The 26,141-nt window shown below is 52.6% G+C and overlaps 1 protein-coding gene across 7 annotated transcripts in view; it reads right to left on the reverse strand.

Annotated features, from left to right (window-relative positions):
* KDM6B (lysine demethylase 6B) overlaps positions 1-26,141 on the reverse strand; it is a 93,964-nt gene that overhangs the window by 12,934 nt on the left and 54,889 nt on the right. For 6 of the 7 annotated variants that reach the window (XM_080979592.1, XM_080979591.1, XM_080979593.1 and 3 more), the window contains 10 exons: positions 23,995-24,087; positions 22,054-22,221; positions 21,380-21,520; positions 19,826-20,152; positions 16,437-18,451; positions 9,596-9,722; positions 3,999-4,104; positions 1,740-1,945; positions 1,292-1,356; positions 813-881 (listed from right to left, as the gene is read on the reverse strand). In XM_080979592.1, coding sequence (XP_080835718.1) covers positions 813-881; positions 1,292-1,356; positions 1,740-1,945; positions 3,999-4,104; positions 9,596-9,722; positions 16,437-18,451; positions 19,826-20,152; positions 21,380-21,520; positions 22,054-22,221; positions 23,995-24,087 — 3,317 coding nt within the window. The remainder of the gene's footprint in view (positions 1-812; positions 882-1,291; positions 1,357-1,739; positions 1,946-3,998; positions 4,105-9,595; positions 9,723-16,436; positions 18,452-19,825; positions 20,153-21,379; positions 21,521-22,053; positions 22,222-23,994; positions 24,088-26,141) is intronic. The other variant, XM_080979597.1, reaches the window with a different exon arrangement.

Consider the following 26,141-nt stretch of genomic DNA (forward strand, 5'->3'; position numbering starts at 1 on the left):
AATTATGGCCACAGAGGGGCAGCAACGAGCAATGTTAAGTCTCCTGGCCGCAATGGAAAATTATGGCCACAGAGGGGCAGCAAAGAGCAGTGCTCTCATGTCTGCAATGACAAATTATGGCCACAGTGGGGCAGCAACGAGCAATATTAAGTCTCCTGCCTGCAATGACAAATTATGGCCACAGAAGGGCAGCAACAAGCAAGGCTCTCATGTCTGCAATGACAAATTATGGCCACAGAGGGGCAGCAACAAGCAAGGCTCTCATGTCTGCAATGACAAATTATGGCCAGAGGGGCAGCAATGAGCAATATTAAGTCTCCTGCTTGCAATGACAAATTATGGCCACAGAAGGGCAGCAACGAGCAATATTAAGTCTCCTACCTGCAATGACAAATTATGGCCACAGAGGGGCAAGCAAAGAGCAATGGTCTAATGTCTGCAATGACCAATTATAGCCACAGAGGGGCAGCAACAAGCAAGGCTCTCATGTCTGCAGTGACAAATTATGGCCAGAGGGGCAGCAATGAGCAATATTAAGTCTCCTGCCTGCAATGACAAATTATGGCCACAGAGGGGCAGCAACAAGCCACAAAAAAACAAGGTCACTGAGAGAGCACAAGACTTTTAATCTCAGACTTGTGAGTTCGAGCCCCACGTTGGGCCCAAAGAATCTATGGTTCCACAATTCCATAAAATCACAACCCTCATTTTCTTGCAATCAAAAGACACAAGGAAAAACAACCCTGGCCTTTCACAGTGAAAAGGCGGGGGTGGAGTTGGAGGCAGTTAAAGAGCAAAGTGGCAATTCTCACCGTTTGGCATCCGAGAGGTCAATGTTGGTCCCAAACTTGATAATCTGGTGCGGTTTCTGGTCCGGGTTGCTGCAAAAGGCAGAAAGGAAGAGTTATGATGCAGGAGGTGCAGAGAAGAGAGATGGGGGAAGAATTGCCCTCCATCCGGGCCCAAAGAAATAATAGTAATTTACCTACGAACTGCCCCTTCCCAAAAGTGTAAAACCCCCTCTCTGCCTTCTGTACCGCTCAGTCTTCAAAATTCACTCATAAAGCATTGCAGGGCGCTGGATGACGTGACCCGATTAAATCATTTTGGGGGTACAGCTGCCTGGCAGACCCCGCCCTGCAACTCACACCCTCTTTTATTTGCATTCAGTTTTAAACTGTTGCAAAGCCGTTCCTCCAGCAGAAATCCGACCCCCGCTCCCGGAAATGAACAAAAACAGCAAATACCACTGGAAACGCAAAGCAAGGTAAGGAAGGATGAGGCCTCCTACCTTGGGGCCGCCTCAGTGGTGCTGTCAGGCTCATCTGCTTCCTCGTCGTCCGTCTCCTTGTCTTCCTGCCTCAACAGACAGAAAGGTCAGATTGGGAATCCTTGCCGCCACCCCCCAAAAACCCCACCCCACCCAGGAAGAGGCATTCAAGCTCAGTCACCCAGTGAGAAGAAAAAGACCTTCACCCGCCAACCTTAACACTGCAGGAATGTGGAGAACCCTCCCCAGCCCAAAGGGTGGCTTGCGCCATCTCCCTAAGGAGAGGGCCGGCCCACCCTTTAGCCTCTGGGGCTTCCCTGGGCCGCCATCGGTCGCCTCGGGTAGCAGCAGCAAGGGGGCAGACACTCCTTTCCGCTTTGCCTCAAGCGGCAAAATGCCTTGGGCCGGCCCTGCCATTAGGGGTGTGGATAACGGCTCCGAGAGATGGCCCCACCTGCCGCCTTCTCACCTGAAGGGACTCCTGGAAGGAGGCCGCTTGGTACTGAGCGTATTTGGCGATGGTGGTGTGCGAGCGGCTGCTCTCGCAAGGCCACACCTGCTTTGTCCCGGAGAGGTCCCAGTTTTCGTCTGAGGGCTGCTGGACCTGCGTGCGGACCTCGACGGCGTGCTCCCCGCTCGCGTCCACCAACGTCTTTGTGCTGAACAGGCCTAGGTCTGAGGGGGGAGCAGGTGTCATGGCGGAGCTTCGAGAGAATTCTGCCCCTCCCTGTTTGCTGGCATGTTTATGGAGCAAAGCCCACCCCTCTCCAGGCTTCCCCAGCCTGGTGCCTTCCAGGTGTTTTTGACTGGGAGTCGGAGGCAAAAACACCTGGGAGGTGCCCGGTTTGGGGCTGCCTAACCCAAGGCAAGACCTCTGGGAATCGTGACCTCTTTTTCTTTTCGCTGCCCCCCACAAGGAAAAAGCCCCCTGCTCCTGAACAACCAGATTGCAAGGGCTCACCAAGATACTCACTGCCTCACCAAGATCACACATTCCATTTTGTGGACGTCTTTTCATTAGAAGTACAGTCGTACCTTGGTTTTCGAACAGCTTAGATCTTGAACGTTTTGGCTCCTGAACACTGCAAACCCGGAAGCGACTGTTCCGGTTTGAGAACTAATTTTGGAACCCGAACACCCGACGAGGCTTCTGATTGGCTGCAGGAGTTTCAGAAGCCGTGCTTGGGTTTCCGAATGTTTTGGAAGTCGAACGGACTTCCGGAACGGATTCTGTTCGACTTTCGATGTACGAATGTACACACTACCTGCTAAAAAATCTGTCTGACCCCAAAGCCTCTGATTTCAAATACAGTACGGTCACATCCTGCATGGGGGTTCAGTCCTGAGACTTCCATGGATACACAAAAACCCTGCATACCCTGTTCTGTGGTTGGTGGGGCAGGCAGGCCCAGAAAGCAAGGTGGAGAGCTGAAGACTTCTCTCCTCACCAGGTCCTCCCGCTTTAAGCAGCGCAGAAAGAGCTTTTAAGCTCCCCGACTTAGAATCATATGAGTGGGAAGGGTCCAACCCTCTGCAAATGCTTGCATTCACCTTGTGGAATTTCAACCAGCCAGCCTCCAAGCACGCGTGGTTGAAATTGTGCAAGTTAAATGCATGTATAGTGCGATTGAACCTACACAACGCTGCAGAAGCAAACACACGCTTCTCCATTGGGAGAGCACAAGACTCGTGACCCCTCAATACGATACAATAATCTTTATGGTCAGTCTCACACAGAACAACGAAATTGAAAAAATCTACATCAGACATTCAAAAACCAACAAGCCTGCTATCCCAGCTATCCCAGCCTGGTTAACCCCCTAAAAACTCTGATACCCCATAATTAAATACAATATACTCCCACAGAGACTACCTTAAAGGTAAAGGTAAAGGGACCCCTGACCATTAGGTCCAGTCGTGGTCGACTCTGGGGTTGCGGCACTCATATCGCTTTACAGGCCAAGGGAGCCGGTATTTGTCTGCTTCCGCAGACAGTTTTTCCGGGTCATGTGGCCAGCACGACTAAGCCGCTTCTGGCAAAACCAGAGCAGCGCACAGAAACGCTGTTTACCTTCCCGCCAGAGTGGTACCTCTTTATCTACTTGCACTTTGAGGTGCTTTCGAACTGCTAGGTTGGCAGGAGCAGGGACCGAGCAACGAGAGCTCACCCCGTTGCGGGGATTCGAACCGCCGACCTTCTAATCGGCAAGCACTGCGTTGAAAACCAAAATCGCATTTGGATAAAAACTGGCAGCTAGTCCTAGTCTTTATAACCCTGTCCCTTCTTCCAGAAGGCAGAAGCTGAAAGAGATCATTTCTGGGGTGCGCACTATCCTGCGCTATCTCTGCAGCTTTCTTATGGCACCTGGAAGCATAGATTTGATCCAAGAAGAGTGCACCCAATTATTCTCTCCGCAGTCTTTACAACCCTGGACAGTATTGGTTTTCCCCTGACCGTGCAGCTCCCAACACACAGACCATAAGTTAATACACTCTCCACAGTACAATGGTAGAATGCCTTGTTGAGCAAACGAGTCCTGCATTGCAGGGGGTTGGACTAGATGACCCCTGGGGTCCCTTCCGACTCTACGATTCTTTGTGCATCCTTCCTTCTCCCAGGCCCAGAAGCCTCCACTTCCAACTCCGGCTCCCCTCCGCAGAGCCTCAGCCTCTGACCCAGGCGCTCTTGGGCCCCCACCCCCAAACCCACAGAGGGCGGGATACTCACTGAGGCGGAGGGATCCGGCCAGGCCCCGGATGACGGTGATGGGGTTCTTGGGATCAGTGCAGAACTGCAGGAGGACCGGAGAGAAAGCGTCCCGCTTGCTCTCCAACTGAAGAGGAAAGAGGAGGCCCGTTAGAGGCCAAGATGCCAGTTTGGGTCCCCACCCCCCACCCCCCAAAAGCAAAAGCCTAAGGCACCCCCAGAAACAGCGACAGCAGAACAACAACAACAACACGGCAGCCTCTCCTAGTTTGGACCAGAGGTCCACTCAGATAAACCCACTGCTAAGGATCAACAGAACAGCCTAGTCCAGGCCACTGGGCCTAAGTCTGCACGGTTCCCCGCCCCCAGGTTAGACTAATGTTGCTCCAGCATCCCCCATCTTCAACCAGAAACTCCCCCCGCCCTTAGATCCAGTGGTGGGTGCTCTTTCATTGGTCAACGGTGGTCTCCACTGAGCACTTTGGGAGTCATTTGCAAGACGGGTTATTGCACAGCGGCTTGGCTCTGCCTCCACAGTCGGAAGCAGTGATGGTTTTGGATAGCAGTTCCTGGAAACCGCAGGAGGGGAGAGTTGTTCTTGTGTCTGAGTTCTGCTTGAGGGTTTCCGATTGAGGCATCTGGTTGGCCACTGTGAGAACAGGATCCAGGACTACTGATGGGCCACCCAATTGACCCATCAAGCTTTCCTTACGTCCTTAAGTTCTCCAGGTCATTTAAGAATGAGCAGGAAGGACACAGGGGGCAGAAAGTTTGCGGAGTTCAGAGTCTCCTTTTAGATATAATTTTTTTTCTCCCCTCCACTGTGGGGTTCCCAGCAGACCAGAGAAGAATCCCCAGAGAACAGAGGAAGCCGTCTTATCTGTGCAGCTGCGGGAGGAATCCGGGATGATAAAAAGAGCTGGTTGCAGTTCCGTGTGGGAAACAGTCGAGCAAAAAAGCTGCAGGGTGCAGCCCATCACTCCATAGCAGCCAGGGGGAAGACTTTTACTCTGCTTTCCATAAAATCAAGAAAAGTAGCCAAACAGCGCCCCTTAGGATGAAGAAATGGGAGGCAGGGAAGTCTTGCTCCAAAGAATGTCAGGAGATGGTTCTGGGGGGCCGTTTTGCAGTCTGGAGACAGTGTGGGGAGGAAGGAGGTGCTGGAGGTGGGGAAAACCTCGAGGAGAACAGCCACCCCCCCAAATGTCTTCTTTGGAGGAGACACGTCCTGGGGCGGAAGGCGAGCAAGGAGCTCCACCGGTCCAAGCTGGGCATCCATATTGCCTTGGGTTTCCAGGCAGATTCCAGGTCCAGGGTTTCAAAAATCTCATCTTCTGGGATGCTGAGCTAAGCTAAGAGCAGTCAGAAGGCCGTTAAACTAATGGTGCAACTTGTTGAGGGAGGGGAGGGGGGAGGGAGGAAGGGACAGAGACTTTTGGGGAATGGCCCCCAATTCCCAAACACAACCAAAATGGAAGATCGAGGGAGGAATTAAAAAGACAGTGGAACCATGAGTTGGAGAAAGATCAAGGTGGAGGGAAAGAAAAGACCTCTTTCAATGCCTCTTTCCACGCAGGAGGGCCGGGACCACACAGGGGATGTGCAAGAGAATCTAATTGGTGAACGGGAACTGGATTAAACCCTGGCTAAGCAGAAACTGCAGCTCTCTGCAATGTCACCTCAAAGCACAGCAGAATGGGATTGGGGACACCAGCAGAACTTTGTCCTAAGAGATGCTGCCCCACCAAGAAAGGACGAATGTGGACTGACTCAAAATGGACTGACTCCCAGCCCAGAAGCTTCATTTTGGACCAAGAAATCTGGGCGCCAGGAAGTTTGGCATTGGGGAGGGGTGCATGTGCCCCAAGTGGGGCTGAGGACATTCCCCGAGTAACGAGGGGGCAGCATGGATGATCTTCGCGACCTCGAGACGCAGGAAGCAGCGGAAGGGCAGGCTGGGTCAGGCAATGGAAAACTTGACTCTGAACCACGGTACCCAAGAGAGAATTGGGCCACGGTTTGGACTGCCTGATTCAGTCATCCCAGAACCCTGTAGCTTTTTGCTACGGAATAAATCAGGAGGAGTTGGGCATAAATTGAGAGGCACATTAAAAAGGGGACGGGCGCTCTAAAAGGAACACACAGAAAACGAAGGGAGTTTTGCTCCAAAACAGCCAGGAGAGCCAAGGACAAAGTATCCAAGGAAAACAGCGGGGAAGGATAAGTAACAGTGTTTTGGTGTGGGAACGCGGATTTTCAAATAATGAAATCGACGATCGTCATAATAGGTGTCTGGCTGGATGCGCCTGCATTCCAGAGGGCCAGAGGAACGAGATAAGGAAAGGCCGGCTGAAGGTTGAAAGGAGGTGAAAGGTACATTGCGCTGGGAGACAGAACCTGATTAACCCAAGGATGGAGCCCAAGAGATAAGGGGAGAGGCCTGGGAGGAAGAGCAGGCAGAGGGCCAAGAGATGGAGGAGGCCTCGCAAGACGACCCTTACCTCCCCTCCTTTCTCGATCCAGGAAATCCAGCGCTGAGAGCAGTCCTCTGACTCGCCAGGTGCTGCTGAACTACATCTCCCACCATCGCTAGCCATGCCTGCTGGTGGAGGGAGGCTGATGGGAGTTGTAGTTCAGAATCAACCCAGAGGGCTGAAGCTTCCCAGCACAGGGCTTACAGCCCCCTTGCAATGGGGGGCTCTCTGGTCCCCCAAGCCAGGGGGAAGCCCACCCGCTAGGGCTGGGCGATATCAGCTTTCCAACACCGCGGTGTATCGCCAGCCCAACATCGCGGTTTGGCGATATACCACGACGTTGAAAAAACGACACATCCGCCTCTGCCCGCGAGGCGCCGGGCGAAACTGCCCCAGCTCTCACCTCCAGAGCCGAGGCGGTTTCAACCCGCTCAGCTGGGTGGGAAGGAAGGTTGAGCCGTTTCATGGAGCCCCCACCCTGCAGCTGGCTTGTGGGAGCCAGTGCCGGGCTGGGGGCTCCTTTCACTGCTTGGCTGAGGCGAGGGCAGCTGCACACTCCTCCGCTGAGCAGTTTAAAGATGCAGAGGGAGGAACAAGCTGTTTCGGCGCCTCGCCAATGCAGTTTGTTTCTCCCTCTGCGTCGTACGAGGGCAGAGCGGAATGGTAGCTTCACTCAGTGGTATATGGCTGGTGAAACGGGCGCTGCTCCCGAGTCCCTCTGCTAGCACCACCCTTTTTGCGATACACTACAATAATCTTTATTGTCATTGTCCCATACAGAACAACAAAATTGAAAAATCTACTAAGACATTCAAAAACCAACAAGCCTGCTATCCCAGCCATCCCAACCTGGTTAGCCCCTAAAAACTCTGCTACCCCATTTTTAAATAGAATATTTAAACATCCAGTGGATGTTGCTAGCAGAGGGACTCAGGAGTGGCAGCGGTTTCATCAACAATATACAGTGGACCCTCTGGATACGAACTTAATTCATCCCAGGGGTCCGTACTTACCCCGAATCCTATCGCGCAGCTTATGCACGTGGTGCGATAGAGAGCTTCTGCGCATGCGCAAAGAGTGCTTCTCCGCATACGTGCACGACAAAACCCGGAAGTATACACCTTCGGGTTTGCCGTGTTCGCAACCCGAAATTACGTTACCGAAGGTACTGCTATACTGCTGAGTGAAGCCGATGTCGCAGTCTGCTCCTCATAAGCAAAATCCTCTAAGCAAAATCCCACCTGCACGAAGCAGGACCAGCTCAAGACATTTTGCTGCCTGGGGCAGCTTCATCCCCCGGACAAACAATAGGGCCGGGATAGAGGGCTGAAGGCACCGAGGTTTCAATTAGCCAACGGTGAGAGGAAAGGCATTGCAGTGGATGTGTGTGGCTGCTTCCAGCCAAGGGTCAAGGCCAGGCAAGGGAAAATAAGCCAGGCGCCTTATCTCCCTCCCTATCTAGGGACAAGAAGGAACAAGAAGCCACTGAACCAGGAGGTGGATCCCACTGGCAGAACGAGAGAGGGCAGAGGACAAGGTTTCCCAAAGGGACTGCAACACCCCCTAGGCCTTAGGGGATTAAAGGGAGAGAAAGGGTGCAATATTTCCCCTCTGGACACAGACTCTGGGATGCAGGCAACTTAATGGGCAGGCAGAACAACTGATTGATCTATCGATCGACAAATAAATAGGCAGGCACTAGGAAGGAGCTCGCAGAACGGCCTTAACATTTAAATTTAAAAGGCTAGTCCTCTTTGGGGTACACACTGCTATGGTCAAAGGGCCATCCTAAAAGAGAAAGATCAGAGCTGTTTAGAAAGAGGGGGGAATGGTGTTTTCTAAAGGTGGATGCTGTCGTAGCAAGATTAAGAATATGGCTCACTTGTTTATTAAGTAAACAAATGCATTTATTTAATGGCCTAACAGAGAAGTTGGTGATGAGCTCATTATGTGTGGAAGGGCGATATCTATCTATTTCTAACGGCCAACAGCTGCCTTTGACGTGGAGAAAGTAACCTTGGAAGCATTGCGAAAAGGAGGAGAAAGAATAATCAAGAGTACAGTGGTCCCTTGGTTCTCAAACTCCTTGGTACTCAAACAACTTAGAACCCAAACACTGCAAACCCGGAAGTAAGTGTTCCAGTTTGCGAACTTTTTTCGGAAGCCGAACGTGCTCCGTTTTGAGTGCCACACTTCCGTTTTGAGTGTTACACTGAGGTCTGTCTGTCTTTCTTATTTATTTTACACTTTTGTTTTTGCGGCTCTTTTTTTGTGACCGTGTGGAACCCAGTTCAGCTACTGATTGATTGAGTGTCTGCAGTACTGTTTATTGCTTTCATTTTATGGATCAACGGCCTCATTAGATAGCAAAATTCATGTTAACTTGCTCCTTTAGGGGTTGTTTTTAAAAGTCCGGAACGGATTGATCCGTTTTGCATTACTTTCTATGGGAAAGCGCGCCTTGGTTTTGGAACGCGCTTTGGTTTTGGAACGGACTTCCGGAACGGATTAAGCTTGAGAACCAAGGTACCATTGCACAGTAATAAAAAAAAAAAAAAACCAAGTCAAAAACAGGAGGTGGTTAAGGAGTGTGGGATGGGAGTAGAATGAGCACGTCTGTTTGGGGGGAAATTGGGGAGGGGGGGGACACAGATCAACAAGCATAGCCCCTCCTTCGCGGCCGAGATCCCCAGTCCTCCCCAGACTCTATTCAGCCCCACTCCCTGGGCTGGGTGACCCAGCCACTCTGGAAGTACCCATCGATCACCCCTAGGTGGGTGGGGGGTATCAGTGGATGCAGGGGGCATCACCCCCATGCACTTCAGGGAATCGCACCACGGAGGGGCGGATTCTGCAGCTGGAATTGCAGCAAGTCGCTCCTTGCTGCTCCAGTGCAGCTTCTGCCAGCCGTAGGAAAGCCATGCCGGGCTCCCTCTGACCTCCTGGAATTTTACGAGGTTAACTCCCCTCTGAAGCCATGAGGGATAGAACCTTGTGATGTTGCTTGTACGTCGCGATGAATTCGAACCCAGTGCTGGTGCAGCACCATTTATCGACGCCCCCTCCCCAGTTCATCCATCTCAGACAGGCCCAACAAAATTCTCCCTTGCCCTCTCCCCGTCACCCCGCAAAACTGGGACTCACGTATATGCTGGGGGTCGGGGGGTTGAGCTTTTCCCGTGGGAGCTTTTCGTCCACGTTGATCTGAGGTTTGACCGAGTGGCTGGGCAGCAAGTAAGACTCCTTGAACTTCCCTTTCACCTTGGCATGCCTGGAAGAAGGATGAGGGAAGCAGGAGCGTCAGCGGTGGATAATAAATAAATAAATAAATAATAATAATAATAATAATAGTAATAAAATAGTTTATTATTTATACCCCACCCATCTGGCTGGGTTTTCCCAGCCACTCTGGGTGGCTCTCAACAGAATATTTTGATACAACATCAAACATTAAAAACTTCCCTAAACTTAGACGCCTTCTAAAAGTCAGATAGTTGTTTATTTCCTTCACATCTGGCGGGAGGGCGTTCCACAGGGAGGGCGCCACCACCAAGAAGGCCCTCTGCCTGGTTCCCTGTAACTTCACTCCGCCAGAACCGCCAGAAGGCCCTCAGAGCTGGACTTCAGGGTCTGGGCTGGACGATGGGGGTGGAGACGCTCCTTCAGGTCTACTGGGCCTTTGAGGCCGTTTAGGGCTTTCAAGGTCAGCACCAACACTTTGAATTGTGCTCGGAAACGTACTGGGAGCCAATGCAGATCTCTCAGGACCGGTGTTATGTGGTCCCGGCGGCCAGTCCCAGACACCAGTCTAGCTGCCACATTCTGGATTAATTGTAGTTTCCGGGTCACCTTCAAAGGTAGCCCCACGTAGAGCACATTGCAGTAGTCCAAGCGGGAGATAACCAGAGCATGCACCACTCTGGTGAGACAGTCTGCAGGCAGATAGGGTCTCATCCTGCGTACTAGATGGAGCTGGTAGACAGCTGCCCGGACACAGAATTGACCTGCGCCTCCATGGACAGCGGTGAGTCCAAAATGACTCCCAGGCTGCGCACCTGGTCCTTCCAGGGCACAGTTGCCCCATTCAGGACCAGGGAGTCCTCCACACCTGCCCGCCCCCTGTCCCCCAAAAACAGTACTTCTGTCTTGTCAGGATTCAACCTCAATCTGTTAGCTGCCATCCATCCTCCAACCGCCTCCAGGCACTCACACAGGACCTTCACCGCCTTCACTGGTTCTGATTTGAAAGAGAGGTAGAGCTGGGTATCATCCGCATTTTGATGAACAGCCAGCCCAAACCCCCAAACTCCCCAGAGAAAAGGGGCAGTGGAGAGTCTGTGGGCAGCCTCAAGGGGCAACAGCTCCTTCCGTCTGCCTTTCAAATTCCAAAAATGAGGGGTGCAAAAAAGTTGCTACGTGACTTGGGAATTCAAAAGATATATCAGTTAATATGATTTAGTTTCGCTTGGCCAGTAAAATTACAGAAAAATAAATAAAAATGATCGCCAAGTACTTACAATTATTATTATTATTATTAGGCATTTTTAGAAGGTAAAATTAAAATTCTTCAGTTTCCCAAAAGGACTTTACGTACTTCTTCATCAAACGTACACTTAACAAGCTAAATGTTGCCCAGCCCCAGAAATAATAGTAAGTTTAAAATCCTCAGACTCCAAAAAGACCCCTCACTGAAGAAATTTCCAAAAAACTCCCCTCTAAAATGGCACGCCTTACTGGTGGATCAGCCCTTTCCCCGTGAACCATCCCAGGAGGCCTCGTGAATTCAAGCAGTTAGCAAGCCCATCATATTTATCTATTCTATTTTATAAAAAATACTGATGCTAGCAGTATAATTGTAAATATACATGCGTGTACCAAAGAAGAGTTTGCAGCACTGGAAACATAAAACTCTGCCACAAAACCTGTTGCCTCCACTCCAGACCTATCTACCTGCCCCCCAAAAAACTCTAGTGCCCTGCACTCACTGGAGTGCATCCTGTGCATCCACCACTGGGCCTGTGGCCCTCAGAAGGCCTCCCGGAATGGAATATGGCCCCTTGAGCCTGGGAAAGGTTCCCTGGAAAAACCTGATACTCTGACGCTGCGGTTTCTTTTAACAGCCTGGGGCGATTCTATTCCCGCTCCATGCTCCCTGCAGAGACCCCACAAATTAGTCAAGGCCGGTTGGTGGCACCCCTTGACGAGAAAGGTGCCCTAGACCATGTGCAAAGTGACGGCCTCAAACCAGAGGACGCCCCCTGCAGCCACGTTGGGCTTAAGAGGGCACAATATTGCGTTTACCTATCTGGCAAAGTTTCGCCTCCTGGACGGGACGTGGGAAGGGGCAACCCATGCCCACTGGGGCAGGGGAGGGATGGCTTTTGGCCCCCGTTCTGTGGGGCCCTGCGTCCCACTCAGAGTCTTCCCTTTCCTGCGCTTCAAACCCCAAGGCCTCCTTGCCTCCCTCCAGCTGCCAAGGCCCTTATCTGGGCTGACCCTTGCCCCCAAGCCTGCCCCGGGAGTTTGCAAAGAGGAGCAGAGATACTTTTCCGGGGGGAAAAGAAGCAGAGACAGACCAAACCGTCCGGGAGCAGAACTTTTCGGGGAAGCCGTCCGGCACGCAACAAGCTCCGACACCCTCCATTCCGCACAGCTGCCTCCGTTATCAGGTCTGCCTTACTCCTCCTCCTCCCTCCTCCTCCAGGCTCCCATAGGGCTCCCTCTGCCCCAGAGAGACAATATACCCCTCCCATTCGTGATGCAGATATCTGCAACCGGGATATCTGCAGCCACCTTCGCTCCAAACCAACCACGCTGCTGAGAGTTTTGAAAGAGGTGTGTACACGGCCAAAAGGGCTTCCGAGCTCTCGAGCCATGCTGCAAATTGGTTTGCTCATTCAGTCTGCACCCGGCCCTTTCTCCAAAGACCCCCACCCCCGGCAATTGAGCCCAGCGTGGGGGAAGCGGAGGGGTGCGGGAGACAGAGGGAGGAGGCAGGAGTGGGGACGCTGAGCGCCGCTCTCCTCTCTGCTGCACACCAGGTGTGCTCTTAAAAACTGCCCGTGGCGCACCCTGATTTGCAAGTGCTCTAGGGCTGGCCAGGTTTAAAGGAACAGGTCTTCCAGGTGTCTTAGGGACAGGGCCGCAGCCCCGTTGGCAGAGCGTCTGCCTTGCAGGCGGAAAATTCCAGGTGCAATCATGGCCCGGCTGCTGAGTTTCCGGGCCCAATTCAAAGTGCTGGTGTCGTAAAGCCTGACATGCCTCAGGACTGCAATACTGCAAGGACCCATACGGACCGACCCCGACCCTGAGATCATCACGCAAGCCCCTTCTTTGTGTGCCCCCTGCACGAGAGGTCCAGAGGGTGGCAACAGGAGAACGGGGCCTTTTCTGTGGTGGCTCCTCTGCCCAGAGAGGCTCACCTGGCACTGGCTTTACAGTCATACCTTGGGTTGCGAATGTGATCCGTGCGGAAGGCACGTTTGCAACCCGCAGCGTTCTCAGCCTGAAGCGCTGTGTCTGCGCATGCACGTGAGGTCATTTTGCGCTTCTGTGCATGCGCTGAAACCCGGAAGTAACCCATTCCGGTACTTCTGGGTTCAGCGCGGTCCGCAACCTGAAAACGCGCAAGCCGCAGCGTTCGTAACCCGAGGTAGGACTGTACAGTGGTACCTCGGGTTACATACGCTTCAGGTTACAGACTCCGCTAACCCAGAAATAGTAAAGGTAAAGGGGCCCCTCACCATTAGGTCCGACTCTGGGGTTGCGGCGCTCATCTCGCTTTACTGGTCAAGGGAGCCGGCGTACAGCTTCCGGGTCATGTGGCCAGCAGCACTAAGCTGCTTCTGGCGAACCAGAGCAGTGCACAGAAACGCCGTTTACCTTCCTGCCGCAGTGGTACTTATTTATCTACTTGCACTTTGACGTGCTTTCAAACTGCTAGGTTGGCAGGAGCAGGGACCGAGCAACGGGAGCTCACCCCGTCGTGGGGATTCGAACCGCCGACCTTCTGATCGGCAAGTCCTAGGCTCTGTGGTTTAACCCACAGCGCCACCCGCGTCCCTTAGCCAGAAATAGTACCTCAGGTTAAGAACTTTGCTTCAGGATGAGAACAGAAATCATGCTCTGGCGGTGCGGCAGCAGCAGGAGGCCCCATTAGCTAAAGTGGTGCTTCAGGTTAAGAACAGTTTCAGGTTAAGAACGGACCTCCAGAACGAATTAAGTACTTAACCCGAGGTACCACTGTACAGGGCTTTAGGCACCAGACAAAAACGTTCCCCTTCACCCAGGCCTTCTGCCATTAAATCTACGGCCTGTTCAATGTGGGAGGGGCGCTGTTACTATGATTATTTTATGAACATGCTGTGTGTTATGTTTTTGTTATTACACTGCATGAATTATGTTCCTGCTGTTGCGCACTGCCCTGGGATCTTTGGATAAAGGTGGTATATAAATGGGGGGCCACTGTCCCTCAGACCTTGTGGGGGGCCGGACTATATTTGGGGGGGAATAAACGAATTCCTGTGCCCCACAAATAACCCAGAGATGCATTTTAAATAGAAGGACACAGTCTACTCATGTAAAAACACACTGATTCCCGGACCGTCCGTGGGCCGGATTTAGAAGGCAATTGGGCCGGATCCAGCTCCCAGGGCCTTAGTTTGCCTACCCATGCTTTAGGACAGCCTTTCTCAACTTGTGGGTCCCCAGATGTTGTTGAACTACAACTCCCATCACCCCTAGCTAGCAAGGCCAGAGCACAGGGATGATGGGAGTTGTAGTCCTACAACATTCCCACAGGTTGAGAACCGCTGCTTTAGGAAGACGCTCCCTGTGTACCTCTATGCCATGCCTGGCTTGACCCACACCCACCCAAACCCATTCCTTGGCTGAATGCCCCCTGCCACTCAACCCTGCCACGCACCACACTTCCCAAACCCCACTGGGCATCTTTTCCCCGGCCACAGGGTCCTGGAGTTGGCCACACAACCTTGGCAAGTTTGAGGATGAAACCGCAAGAGGCCATTCCCAAAAGGAAGGGGTCAAAGCACACCAGAGGAGGCCCACCCCCAAGAGGAAGGCCTTTTCCCAACATCAAAATGTGACACGCTACCACGTCGCAGGAGAAACGGCAAGGGGGGAAAAAGAGTCAGGCGCATCTTGCAACCAAGGTGCTTCGCTTTTAAATAAGGGACAAGCTTCTAGCCCTCATTCGTGCTAAGCATGTGGGCCCTGCCTAAAATAATTTTGGAAGCTAGCAAGCGGCAGCTATGTAAGGTTCCAAACAATGGGGATGGGGAATCAGTGCAGTTCAGCCAGAATTCTGCCCAAAAATTTATTTATTTTTTTAAAAAAATGCAGGATAGAATAAGAGAGATTCCAGGCCATATGGGACTCAGAAAATCCAGCCCCTCCTGGTTGCCCAAGTAAAAAACAGTAAAGGTAAAGGACCCCTGGACCATTAAGTCCAGTCAAAGGCGACTATGGGGTTGTGGCGCTCATCTCGCTTTCAGGCCCTGGGAGCCGGCGTCTGTCCACAGACAGCTTTCCGGTTCATGTGGCCAGCACATCTAAACCGCTTCTGGCGCAACAGGACACCGTGATAGAAACCAGAGCGCACAGAAACGCAGTTTACCTTCCCGCCGGAGTGGTACCTATTTATCTACTTGCACTGGTCTGCTTTCGAACTGCTAGGTTGGCAGGAGCTGGGATGGAGCAATGAGAGCTCACCCTGTTGTGGGGATTCGAACCGCCGACCTTCTGATCGGCAAGCCCAAGAGGCTCAGTGGTTTAGACCACAGCGTTGTCCAAGTGTGCTCAGTCAAGCTGGGTGGCTAGGAACCTGCAGCCTTCCGGGTGACGCCAGACAACAGCTCCCATCATTCCCTTCTGGCTGCTGGGATTTGTAGTTCAAAACAAGCTCTTTATGTGCCAGATTCGGTTGGGTCATCTGGCAGGAAAAGAGCTTCCAAGCTCTCCGCCTCGGTTTGGAGGCAAGGCATTCTCAGCACACGGAAGCCTAGGGAGCTCACGAGCGAGAGATTTCGGAAAAGCCTGAAAGACACACCCCAGAGCAGTGCGCTGATGCACTGTGCTTTGATACCAGGAGCAGAACGGAAAGAGGGAGCAGGGATTATTGGTTTGTTGTTCACAGTGATCCATGCGACGGTCACCTCCAGGCTTGACTACTGCAATTTGCTCTACGCGGGGCTGCCCTTGAAGCTGTCCCAGAAACTCCAGCGGGTGCAGAATGCTGCAGCGAGGCTCCTCACGGGGTCCCTGCCATGGGAGCATGTTCACCCAGTGCTTTTCCAGCTGCACTGCCTCCCGGTGGAGTACAGGGTCAGATTTAAGTTGCTGGTTTTGACCTTTAAAGCCCTTCACGGCATAGGACTCTTGCACCTACGGGACCGCCTCTCCCAGTATGCCCCACGGAGAGCCTCAAGGTCCATAAATAGCAACACCCTAGAGATCCCGGGCCCTAAGGAAGTTAGATTAGCTTCAACCAGAGCCAGGGCCTTTTCAACTCTGGCTCCGGCCTGGTGGAACGCTCTGCCTCATGAGACCAGGGCCCTGCAGGATCTGATTTCTTTCCGCAGGGCCTGTAAGACAGAGTTGTTCCGCCTGGCCTTTGGCTTGGAGCCAATTTGATTCCCTCCCCTCTTTCTTTTTTCTTTTCCTTTCTCCTCCTGCGATGAGGCTACATTTTAATATTTTCATGTTTCAATATTTTAATGTTGTATTTTAATTTTGTTTTTAAGTTGTATTCATTCAACTTGTTCTTATTATTGCTTGTTAGCCGCCCTGAGCCTGGCCTTGGCTGGGGAGGGCGGTGTATAAATAAAAATTATTATTATTATCTTTCTGCTATACATTTTGTGGTTTTTACATTGCGATTTTACGTTGTGAACTGCCCCAAGATCTACGGGTGGACAGCGGCATGCAGATTTAATAAACAAAATTAAAAAACAAGGCAGCCACTCACTTGCTGGCCCGCACCACTTCGGCCGCCGAATGGTTGATGGTGAGCTCGCCCAGGGGGATCCTGCGCTCCTCCACCTCGGAGGCAATGAACGTCTCCTTGTCTCCGCTCTCCACCTTGATCAGCCGGATCTTCAGCTCCTTGGGCGGCCCTTCCGTGAAGGAGCGCAGCTTCAGCAGGTCGGCCGAGCACACCACCGTGGAGCCCGTGCCGACGGCCCCTTCCTCCTTCTTGACGGGGGGCGGCCGGCGCTCGGGCTGCGGGGCTGCCGGGGGAGGCGGGGGCGGCTTGGCGCCGTTCTCCCGCGCCTGGCTCTCCGAGCTCTGCACGTCGAGGCTGCCCAGGATCTGGCGGTTTTTCTCTTTGTGGGCCTTGCCTTCCCGGTGCCGCCGCGAGCCGTCCTTGCTGGAACGGCGGTGCCTCCGGTGCTCCCGGTCCCGCTTCCGGGACTCGTCCTTGGGGCGCTGGGCGGGAGCCGGAGGAGGGGGTGGCGGGGGCGGCAGCGTTGCGGGAGAGGAAAGGGGAGCGGGAGGGGGCGGGAGGGGGGGCGGCGTGGCCGGAGAAACGGGGCTCTTTTCCCTCTCCGCTCGCTCCACCAAGGTCTCGCAGGCCCGGCTGATTTCCTCCAGCACCTCTGACTCCGTCTTGATGGGCCGGGGGGCGGGTGGAGGGGGTGGAGAGCTGGCCGCCTGCTCCCCCATCGCTCCCGCGGCCCAGCCTTGGCTTGAGGTAGAGAAGTGGGGCGCGGCCCCCGGGCTAGCGCCGGCCGGGGAAACGATCTTAGCACCTGGGGGTGTCAGCGGCTTGGGTCGGTAGGAGTGCTTCTGCCCTTCCAGCATGTTGGCCAACGACTTCAGCAGGGAGGCCGTGCTGTGGTGGGGGAATTTGCCCGCCCCGCCGGCGGTGGCGGCAGCTGCCTGGGGCCGCTCTTCTGGGTCCCGCTTGCCGTAGCGGTACAGGCAGGGCGGCTCCGGCGGGTCCTGCCCCGGCGGCTTGGGGTAGTCGAAGGAGGCATTGGACGGGGCGGGGGGCTTTGGTCTGGCCAAAGGCGGGGGGCTGGGGAGCAGCGGGGCAGGCGGTGGGGGCGGCGGAAAGCTCTCCTCGCGCTCCTCCTCCCCGCGCAGGATTGATTCGTCCAGCATCTTCATGATATTCGCCAGGCCATCTGGCAGGATCTTGGAGAACTCGGGGGGCTCCTCGAACTGGTCCTCCAGCTGGGGGCTGGCGAAGCCAAAGAGCCTTTCATGCGCGGGCTCCGCCGCGGGGGGCACTGCCGAGGGCTCCGGCGTCTTTGGATAGGAGGCCCGGGGCAGTGGCGGGGGCGGCGGGGGCAGCGTTGGCGGCTGAGGGGGGCTCTCCGGGGACCCGAAGGTTCCTGAGGTAATCGTGGGGCTCTCCGGGGCCGAGGCCCTGGCGCCGCCGGAGCCCTTCTCCTCCTGGGTGCTCTCTGGCATCCAGTAGTCAGCGGCTGCCGGGGTGGGTTCGGGGCTGGCTGATCTTTGGGGGCTGGCCTTCTCCTCAGCCCCTTCTCCAGGGAGTGAGAAGGGCCCTTTCTGGCTGCTGGCGTTGGAATCCTGGAAGCTGCGCCCCGAGTCGCAGGCCCCGAGAGGGGAAGCGTCCCCCCGCGGCGGCGGCGGCTCCCCGCACCCAAACAGAATATCCCCCAGGGGGTCGCTGCTGGCTTTTGCTTCCCCTCCTTTGCTGCCAAACGCCGGGCCCTTCAGCCAGGGCAAGGGGGGTGCTGGCGGAGGAGGCGGGGGCGGGGGCAGAGGGGGCGGGGGTGGTGGGCACTGCGGAGCTGTGGGTGCCCGTGCAACTGCTGGTGGAGGCCCCCTGGAGATGGGCGGAGGAGGAGGCATGCGAGAGCAGGGCAGGTTGCGAGGGGCAAGGCAAGGAGCTGGCCGGGGCGGCGGTGGCGGCTGCTGCTGCTGCAACTGCTGCAAGGGGGCTTTGCGGCCCCCGTTCTCCTGGGTGGGACTGGATGGCTCCAATGCCGGTGTTTGGTAATGGTCGGAACCCTGCGGGATGGACAGAAAGAAGAGCCAATCAGAAGGGATCGTCCTCCCCACCTCCCAGGCCTACGGCTCCCTCCTTCACCCCACGAGAGAGCAGGCTTGTTCACACACTGTCCGCCCGTCAACGGACTCAGGGTCCTGCCGTTCTGCTCAGGTAGGCTTCGTGCCCTAGACTCATCCTCAGCGATCCCTACCCTATAGAAAGCATTGTTCAGAACAGCTGTTGGCGCAACTCACTCGGATAATAGCGCAATAAAATGGTGCAGCCCCCTCTCTGTGGGGCTGCCCTTGATCTGGAAGCTGCAGCACAACTGCTGACAGGAGGGAGGCCTCGTCAGCATCTGTCACCCGTGATCAGGGATCTGCGCCCGTTGCCAATTTGCTGCCGGGCAAAGTTCAAGGTGTTACTATCAGTATATACAACCCTTAACAACGGGCGACCGGTTTTCCTATGAAACTGCCTTTCCCCACTTTGCCGCTTCGATCGGCAGGACTGTTGCCACGTAATCCTCGTTCTGCGTTTATAAGAACCTGGTTGTTTAGCGCAGCAGCACCTATGAAACTTCGGAACTCCCTGCCTATTGATAGCAAGCAGGCACCTTGTCCCTGTTTAGACAAGCCTGCCTGGGTGCTTAGAAAGCTGAGGCGATTTTAATCTGTTCTGGCATTTTAACTTTTTTATGTCTCAGAATCACAGAACCAGAAGGGACGATGATGGTCTACTGGTCCAAATCCCAAATTTTTTGCCCAATGTGGGATTCGAACGCATGACCCCAAGAGCCTCACGCTCTGCCCACTGAGTTATTACTAGTATCATGATTTCCCTTCCCTCACTTTATCTTTTTTGTAAACCACCTTGAGGGGTTTCTTTCCTTATGACAGAGCGGTGCCTGAATTTTATGAAACAAATAAAATCCAAAACGGCAACAACCAATTGCACATTTACAGTGGTGCCCCGCAAGACGAATGCCTCGCAAGACGAAAAACTCGCTAGACGAAAGAGTTTTCCGTTTTTTGAGTCATTCTGCAAGACGAATTTCCCTATGGGCTTGCTTCGCAAGACGAAACGTCTTGCGAGTTCTTGCGAGTTTGTTTCCTTTTTCTTAAAGCCGCTAAGCCGTTAATAGCCGCGAAGCTGCTAATAGCCGTGCTTTGCAAGACGAAAAAACCGCAAGACGAAGAGACTCGCGGAACGGATTAATTTCGTCTTGCGAGGCACCACTGTATTCAAAATGCAATTGGGGCTGTTTTAATTGATGCGACAAAAGTGGACGAAACTGGTCTAGCGCTGCCGGTTCCGGAAGCCGGTGCCCGAGGCCTTCTGACACTTGCTCTGACTCCCGGACCCCCGCGAGAGCCCCCCTCACCCCCACTCACTAGGCAGTCAGGGTTCGGTGGCCCCCGCGAGGTGGTCTTGCTGGTGGTGGTGGTTCCTCCTCCGGGGTTTGGGCGCGGGACGTAAGGCACGCAGGCGGCGGTTGCTGCTGGTGTGGCAGTGGAGTCTGACCGCACCCGGGGGGCTCTGCCGTCTCTAAGGTCACTTCCGTTGGGCCGGGCCAGGCAGCCATGGCTGTCGAGAGGGGGCCGGTGTGCTGGAGGGGTGCGGGGGCTGGGGGCCATGGCCGGCAGGCGGTGAGGGGGTGGGTGGGAGCCGTAGGCGGGGCAGGGGTAGGGGAAGGGGTGGGCCGCAGAGTTCCTCTGCTCCTAAAGAGAACAGGGGAAAGACAAGGAAAGTCAGGAGAGGGGCCCCAAAACCGGGGAGAAAAACACCCCACTCTGTGAAACGCAGGTGTTCTTCACATAATGCATAAATCAGCCTTTCCCAACATGGTGCCCTTTAGGTTGAGCCCCAGCCAGTACACCCTGGGGCTGATGGGAACTGTAGTCCAAATGATCATACTGGCTGAGGACTGATGGAAATTGTAGTCCAAAACGGCCATACTGGCTGAGGACTAATGGGAATTGTAGTCCAAATGGCCATACTGGCTGAGGACTGATGGGAATTGTAGTCCAAATGGCCATACTGGCTGAGGACTGATGGGAATTGTAGTCCAAATGGTCATACTGGCTGAGGACCAATAGGAATTGTAGTCCAAATGGTCAAACTGGCTGAGGACCAATAGGAATTGTAATCCAAATTGTCATACTGGCTGAGGACTGATGGGAATTGTAGTCCAAATGGTCAAACTGGCTGAGGACCAATAGGAATTGTAGTCCAAATGGTCATACTGGCTGAGGACTGATGGGAATTGTAGTCCAAATGGTCAAACTGGCTGAGGACCAATAGGAATTGTAGTCCAAATGGCTGTACTGGCTGAGAGCTGATGGGAATTATAGTTCCAAACAGCCACACTGGCTAGGGACTGATAGGTGGCACCAGTCTGGGAACGGCCAATTTTTCCTTCCGATACGTAACCATTCGGACTCTTGCGTTTCCGCATGAACTGGAGGCAGAGTTGAGGGCACATCTCTGAGGTGGGTGGGAACAGTTAAGGTGATACCCTACCCCACCCGCTTCCCAGGGCCCCCCACCCCCATGCAACCCAAACCCAGACGGATCTGAATTCGAGAGCGCTGCGAGGGGGAATGGAGCAGGCACAGCAAAGTGTTGAAGCCCCACTCAAGCAAGCAAGCCAGCCAGCCAGCCTACCCTCCCTTCCCTCTGCAAGGGAAAGCCACGAGAACTAGAAACTTGTGGGGTTTTTTTAAATTTAAAGGCAGACGATTCTAGGATATGCAAATACCCAAAACAATGACATCACCCATGAATACAAAAGCAAGGATGGCAAAACAGCGGAGGGGAGGGGAAGCGTCAATTGCCCCTCTAAATTAGTTATCTGATAAGAACTAAATGACATTAATTATGCAAAGAGGCCAGACCGATGTCCATGGGCTGGGGGTGGATGCAGGGATGGGGGGGGGCAGCCTTACTTGTCTCTCTGGGGCAGCGACGTTCTTGCGCTCCTGCCCCCATGAGTCTCCGTGGAGGGGGTTCCATAATCCCGGCTTGGGCAGCTGGTAGTGGGGGTTGCCAGGGACACCTGGCGGGTGCTGGCACACCCCGTTACCATTCTGCGTGCGCCAGGAGTGGAGATTTGCAGGGGGAGACAGGAAGGGGGGAGACAGCGAGACAGAAAAAGCAGAGGGGGAAGGAGAGAGAAATGGAGGGAGATGGTCACAGCGCCCAACAGCAAGAGGCAAACCCCTTCCCCAAATCCCACCTTCGTAGGGCAAAATAAACCTGAGCGGCCAACCAAAATGGGTCAGGGAAGTGTCCCCCCGCCGCCCCAGGAAACTTCAAAGAGCCCCCCCCCAATGGCTCATGCAACGAAACGGCAACATCTTCCTGCAATTAAATCACTACACACACACCCCCAAGAGCAAAGCGTCAAGCGGCGAGCCCTGCGAGTGGCGCCAGGGCGTCTCGCAAGAGCCGGGGCAGCGAAGCGAAGGCAGCCGGGCCAGTGCCAAGCGAGAGAGCGTGCGTGGGGCAGGATCTGGGCTGGCCCCACGGCGCAAGCAAGCAAAGCGGTGGCAGCGTGGCAACGGGTCTGGTTTGCGGCAGTCCCTTTTGCACCCAGGGCTCCCACCCCCACCCGCTGTACCTGGTCAGGACTGGTGCTCCTTCGCCTCTTCATGGGGGCTGGCATGTCCTCCCCGTGCCCCGGGTGTGGCGGGTGCTGGACCGGGGCGATTGGCTGGACCACAGGGGGCTCCATGGGCGGCCCAGGCCTCTTCAGCTGGGGGTTGCGCTTGGCAGAGAAGTTCCTCTTCTGGAAATTTGGGGAGAATCGGGGAGGAAAGAGGGATTTGCGACGGGTTATTTTCGTTAAACGCGAAGGCCAGCTGCAGCAGGGGCAGCTCAGCCGGTAAAGCAGGAGAGCCTTAAATAAATCTCCAGGTTGTGGGTTCGAGCAAAAGATTCCTGTATTGCAAGGGGTTGGGCTAGATGTCCCTTGGGGTCCCTTCCGACTCATGATTCTATTTTAAAGAGGCAGGAGGTGATCCACAGCCACTGAAGGGTTGGCAATAGCTTCAACATAACTCCCCACCAGCTCCCCCTTGCTCTGGCGAGTACAGGAAGTGATAACGAGGCTTCGAAGTTGTTCCCCAAAAATTAGCTCAACGATGGTGAAATGGGGAACGAGAGAACGGTGGAGCTGTTGATTTGTTCTTAGTTTATTGCTTATTTCATCATCTAAAGTTTTCAAATAGTTGGTTTTTTTTCTGCTTTTACTGAACATTTTATTTTCTTGTTAAACCACCTTGAAGTTTTCTTTTTTTTTTACAATTATGTGATAAAAATAAGCAGGTTCCAAGTTGTTTGTGACAAATTACCTCAGATTATTCAAAAGATGTGCGAGAGGGGAAAGTGACCCAATCCACACTCTGTTATCTTATCTATGCTAATGAATTAAAACAGCCTATCAGCCTGAATCCACATTCCCCAACATTTTGAAGTTTCTACAGAAAGCAAACAGCGTAAGTGACGCTTCATGTATTTCACCTTATATAAAGATTGTTTATTTCTTTTAATGTGTGTGTGGGGGGGGGGGGTGGAATACCATAATCTGTAAAATCCGAAAAGGAGAAAGAAATCTTGAACGGTGCAGAATGAATCACACAACTTTAGTTGCCCAGTGAAAACGTTCCTATTCAATCAGGTCTTTTGGGCTGATTTAACATTTGATAACCTTTAAAATGTGTTGTGGGAGATGGGGTTATCCGCTTGTTCTTGTTTTTATCATGCATTTCATGCTTTTTACCTTATATTTTTATACTGTGCATGGCCCTGAGTTCTACGGATGAAGGGCAGTATAATAATAATAATAATAATAATAATAATTAAAATAGCCACATCAACCAGGCTGACGTATGTGGTTGCATAAGCAGAACCTCTGAGGCAGATCTCAATGCCAGGGGCAGGTTTGCACGGGAGCAAGACAGCCCCTTCATATAACTTGGACCCAGCCCATTTTAAGGCTTTTGAAGTTATAATAATAATAATAATAATAATAATAATAAATTTTATTTATACCCCCACCCTCCCCAGCTGAGGCCGGGCTCAGGGTGGCTAACAACCAATAATAAAAACAAGTTGATTGAAATACAACTTAAAAAACAAGGTTAAATACAATATTAAAGCATTAAAATGCAGCATGAAGTTATTACTCTTGCTGCAACAGAATAATAATAATAATAATAATAATAATAATTTTTTATTTATACCCCGCCCTCCCCAGCCAAGGCCGGGCTCAGAGCAGCTTACAAGCAATAATAAAAACAAGATGAATGATTACAACTTAAAAACAAAAATAAAACACAACATTAAAATAATGGAACATTAAAATATTAAAATAATAATAATATTTAAAGAAGAGACACACACTGTTAAATTCAGAACGTCGAATGGTGCAACTGACGGGAGTCGCCGTCCACCGACATCCAGAGCATCACAGGTTTTCCCTCGAGATGCTAAGGAGAGGCAGAGGGGATTTTTTTTGGGGGGGGGGGGAGGTGAGAGTCCCTCATTGGCCACCACTCACCTCAAGGTGCAGGAGGTTCCAGACTTGTTGCAGGGGAGGCAATGCTTTCGGTCGGTGGTGAGACGACCCCGAATGATAGTTCCACAGCTGAGCCTGGGAAAAGTCACGGGGAGAGCAGAAAAGGACGAAACGTACGGTTATAAAGCAAATAAAACCAGTTAAAGCAAGGGATGTGTGCAAGGAATCACACAGGAAACAATCAAAATTAATTCCAAGTGTTAATAATAATAATAATAATAATAATAATAATAATAATTTATTATTTATACCCTGCCCATCTGGCTGGGTTTCCCCAGCCACTCTGGGCAGCAAACAACAAAACACTAAAATACAATAACCTATTAAACATTAAAAGCTTCCCTAAACAGGGCTGCCTTCAGATGTCTTCTAAAAGTTTGGTAGTTATTTTTCTCTTTGACATCTGATGGGAGGGTGCCACTACCGAGAAGGCCCTCTGCCTGGTTCCCTGTAGCTTCGCTTCTCGCAGCGAGGGAAGCGCCAGAAGGCCCAATCCCCACATAAAGTGCTTGTAACGAATGAAATGGTAGTGGTTAGGGTGTCAGACTAACCCCCCCAGAAGAGAGGCCAGGGTTCAAATCCTCGCTCGGCCAAGAAAAGCTCCTGGGGGTGAACTTGGGGGTCGGTCACTGACTGTCAGCCTAACCTACCTCACAGGGGATTAATGGAGAGAGGAAGAAGAATGGGAATGCCCACCTTGAGCTCCTTGGTTAAAAAAAAAAAAGGGTGGGACATGAATGCAATAAAATAAATACTAATGCCCCACGGAGAACCTTAAGGTCCATAAATAGCATCACCCTAGAGGTCCCAGGCCCTAAGGAAGTCAGATTAGCCTCAACCAGAGCCAGGGCCTTCTCAGTGATGGCTCCGGCCTGGTAGAACGCTCTGCCTCATGAGACCAGGGCCCTGCAGGATCTGATTTCTTTCCGCAGGGCCTGCAAGACAGAGTTGTTCCACCTGGCCTTTGGCTTGGAGCCAATTTGATTCCCTCCCCCTCTTTCCCCCCCCCCTTTCTCCTCCTGTGATGAGGCTGCATTTTAATTTTAATGCTTTAATGTTGTATTTTAACCTTGTTTTTTAAGTTGTACAGTGGTACCTCAGGTTACATACGCTTCAGATTACAGACTCCGCTAACCCAGAAATAGTGCTTCAGGTAAAGAACTTTGCTTCAGGATGAGAACAGAAATCGTGCTAATGGAGCAGCAGGAGGCCCCATTAGCTAAAGTGGTGCTTCAGGTTAAGAACAGTTTCAGGTTAAGAACGGACCTCCAGAACGAATTAAGTACTTAACCCGAAGTACCATTGTATTTCAATCAACTTGTTTTTACTGTTGGTTGTTAGCCGCCCTGAGCCCGGTCTTCGCTGGGGAGGGCGGGGTATAAATAAAATTTATTATTATTATTATATTAAATATTACAGATTCAGAATACGATAGAGAAATACCAAAGATTTGCACCAGAGAATCAGTTACGCTAGTGCATTTTGTAATTTCGTAAGCTAGGAGACTCAGTTGCCCAGTTCAACCTTCTACTGATTGCGGTACTTTCATGTACGGTGACTCTCCTGTTAATTTTACGGAATATTTCCTACCAATGATTCACTTGGAGTGAATTTCCGCTCCGTCTGCTGATAATTTGCTAATTTTATTGCGCAATGTTATAAACAGACTATTGAATAACCTAGTACTTTAATTTGACGCAAGCTGTTTATTAAAGGTAAAGGTAAAGGGACCCCTGACCATTAGGTCCAGTCGTGGCCGACTCTGGGGTTGCGGCGCTCATCTGGCTTTACTGGCCGAGGGAGCCAACGTACAGCTTCCGGGTCATGTGTCCAGCAGGACTAAGCCGCTTCTGGCGAACCAGAGCAGTGCACGGAAACGCCGTTTACCTTCCCACTGGAGTGGTACCTATTTATCTACTTGCACTTTGACATGCTTTCAAACTGCTAGGTTGGCAGGAGCAGGGACCGAGCAACAGGAGCTCACCCCATCGCGGGGATTCGAACCGCCGACCTTCTGATCGGCAAGTCCTAGGCTCTGTGGTTTAACCCACAGCGCCACCCGTGTCCCTAAGCTGTTTATTAATTACCGTCATTATTATTATTATTATTATTATTATTATTATTATTAT

Source organism: Podarcis pityusensis (genome assembly GCF_964106645.2).
Source record: "Podarcis pityusensis genome assembly, chromosome: 13".
NCBI lineage: Eukaryota > Metazoa > Chordata > Lepidosauria > Squamata > Lacertidae > Podarcis > Podarcis pityusensis.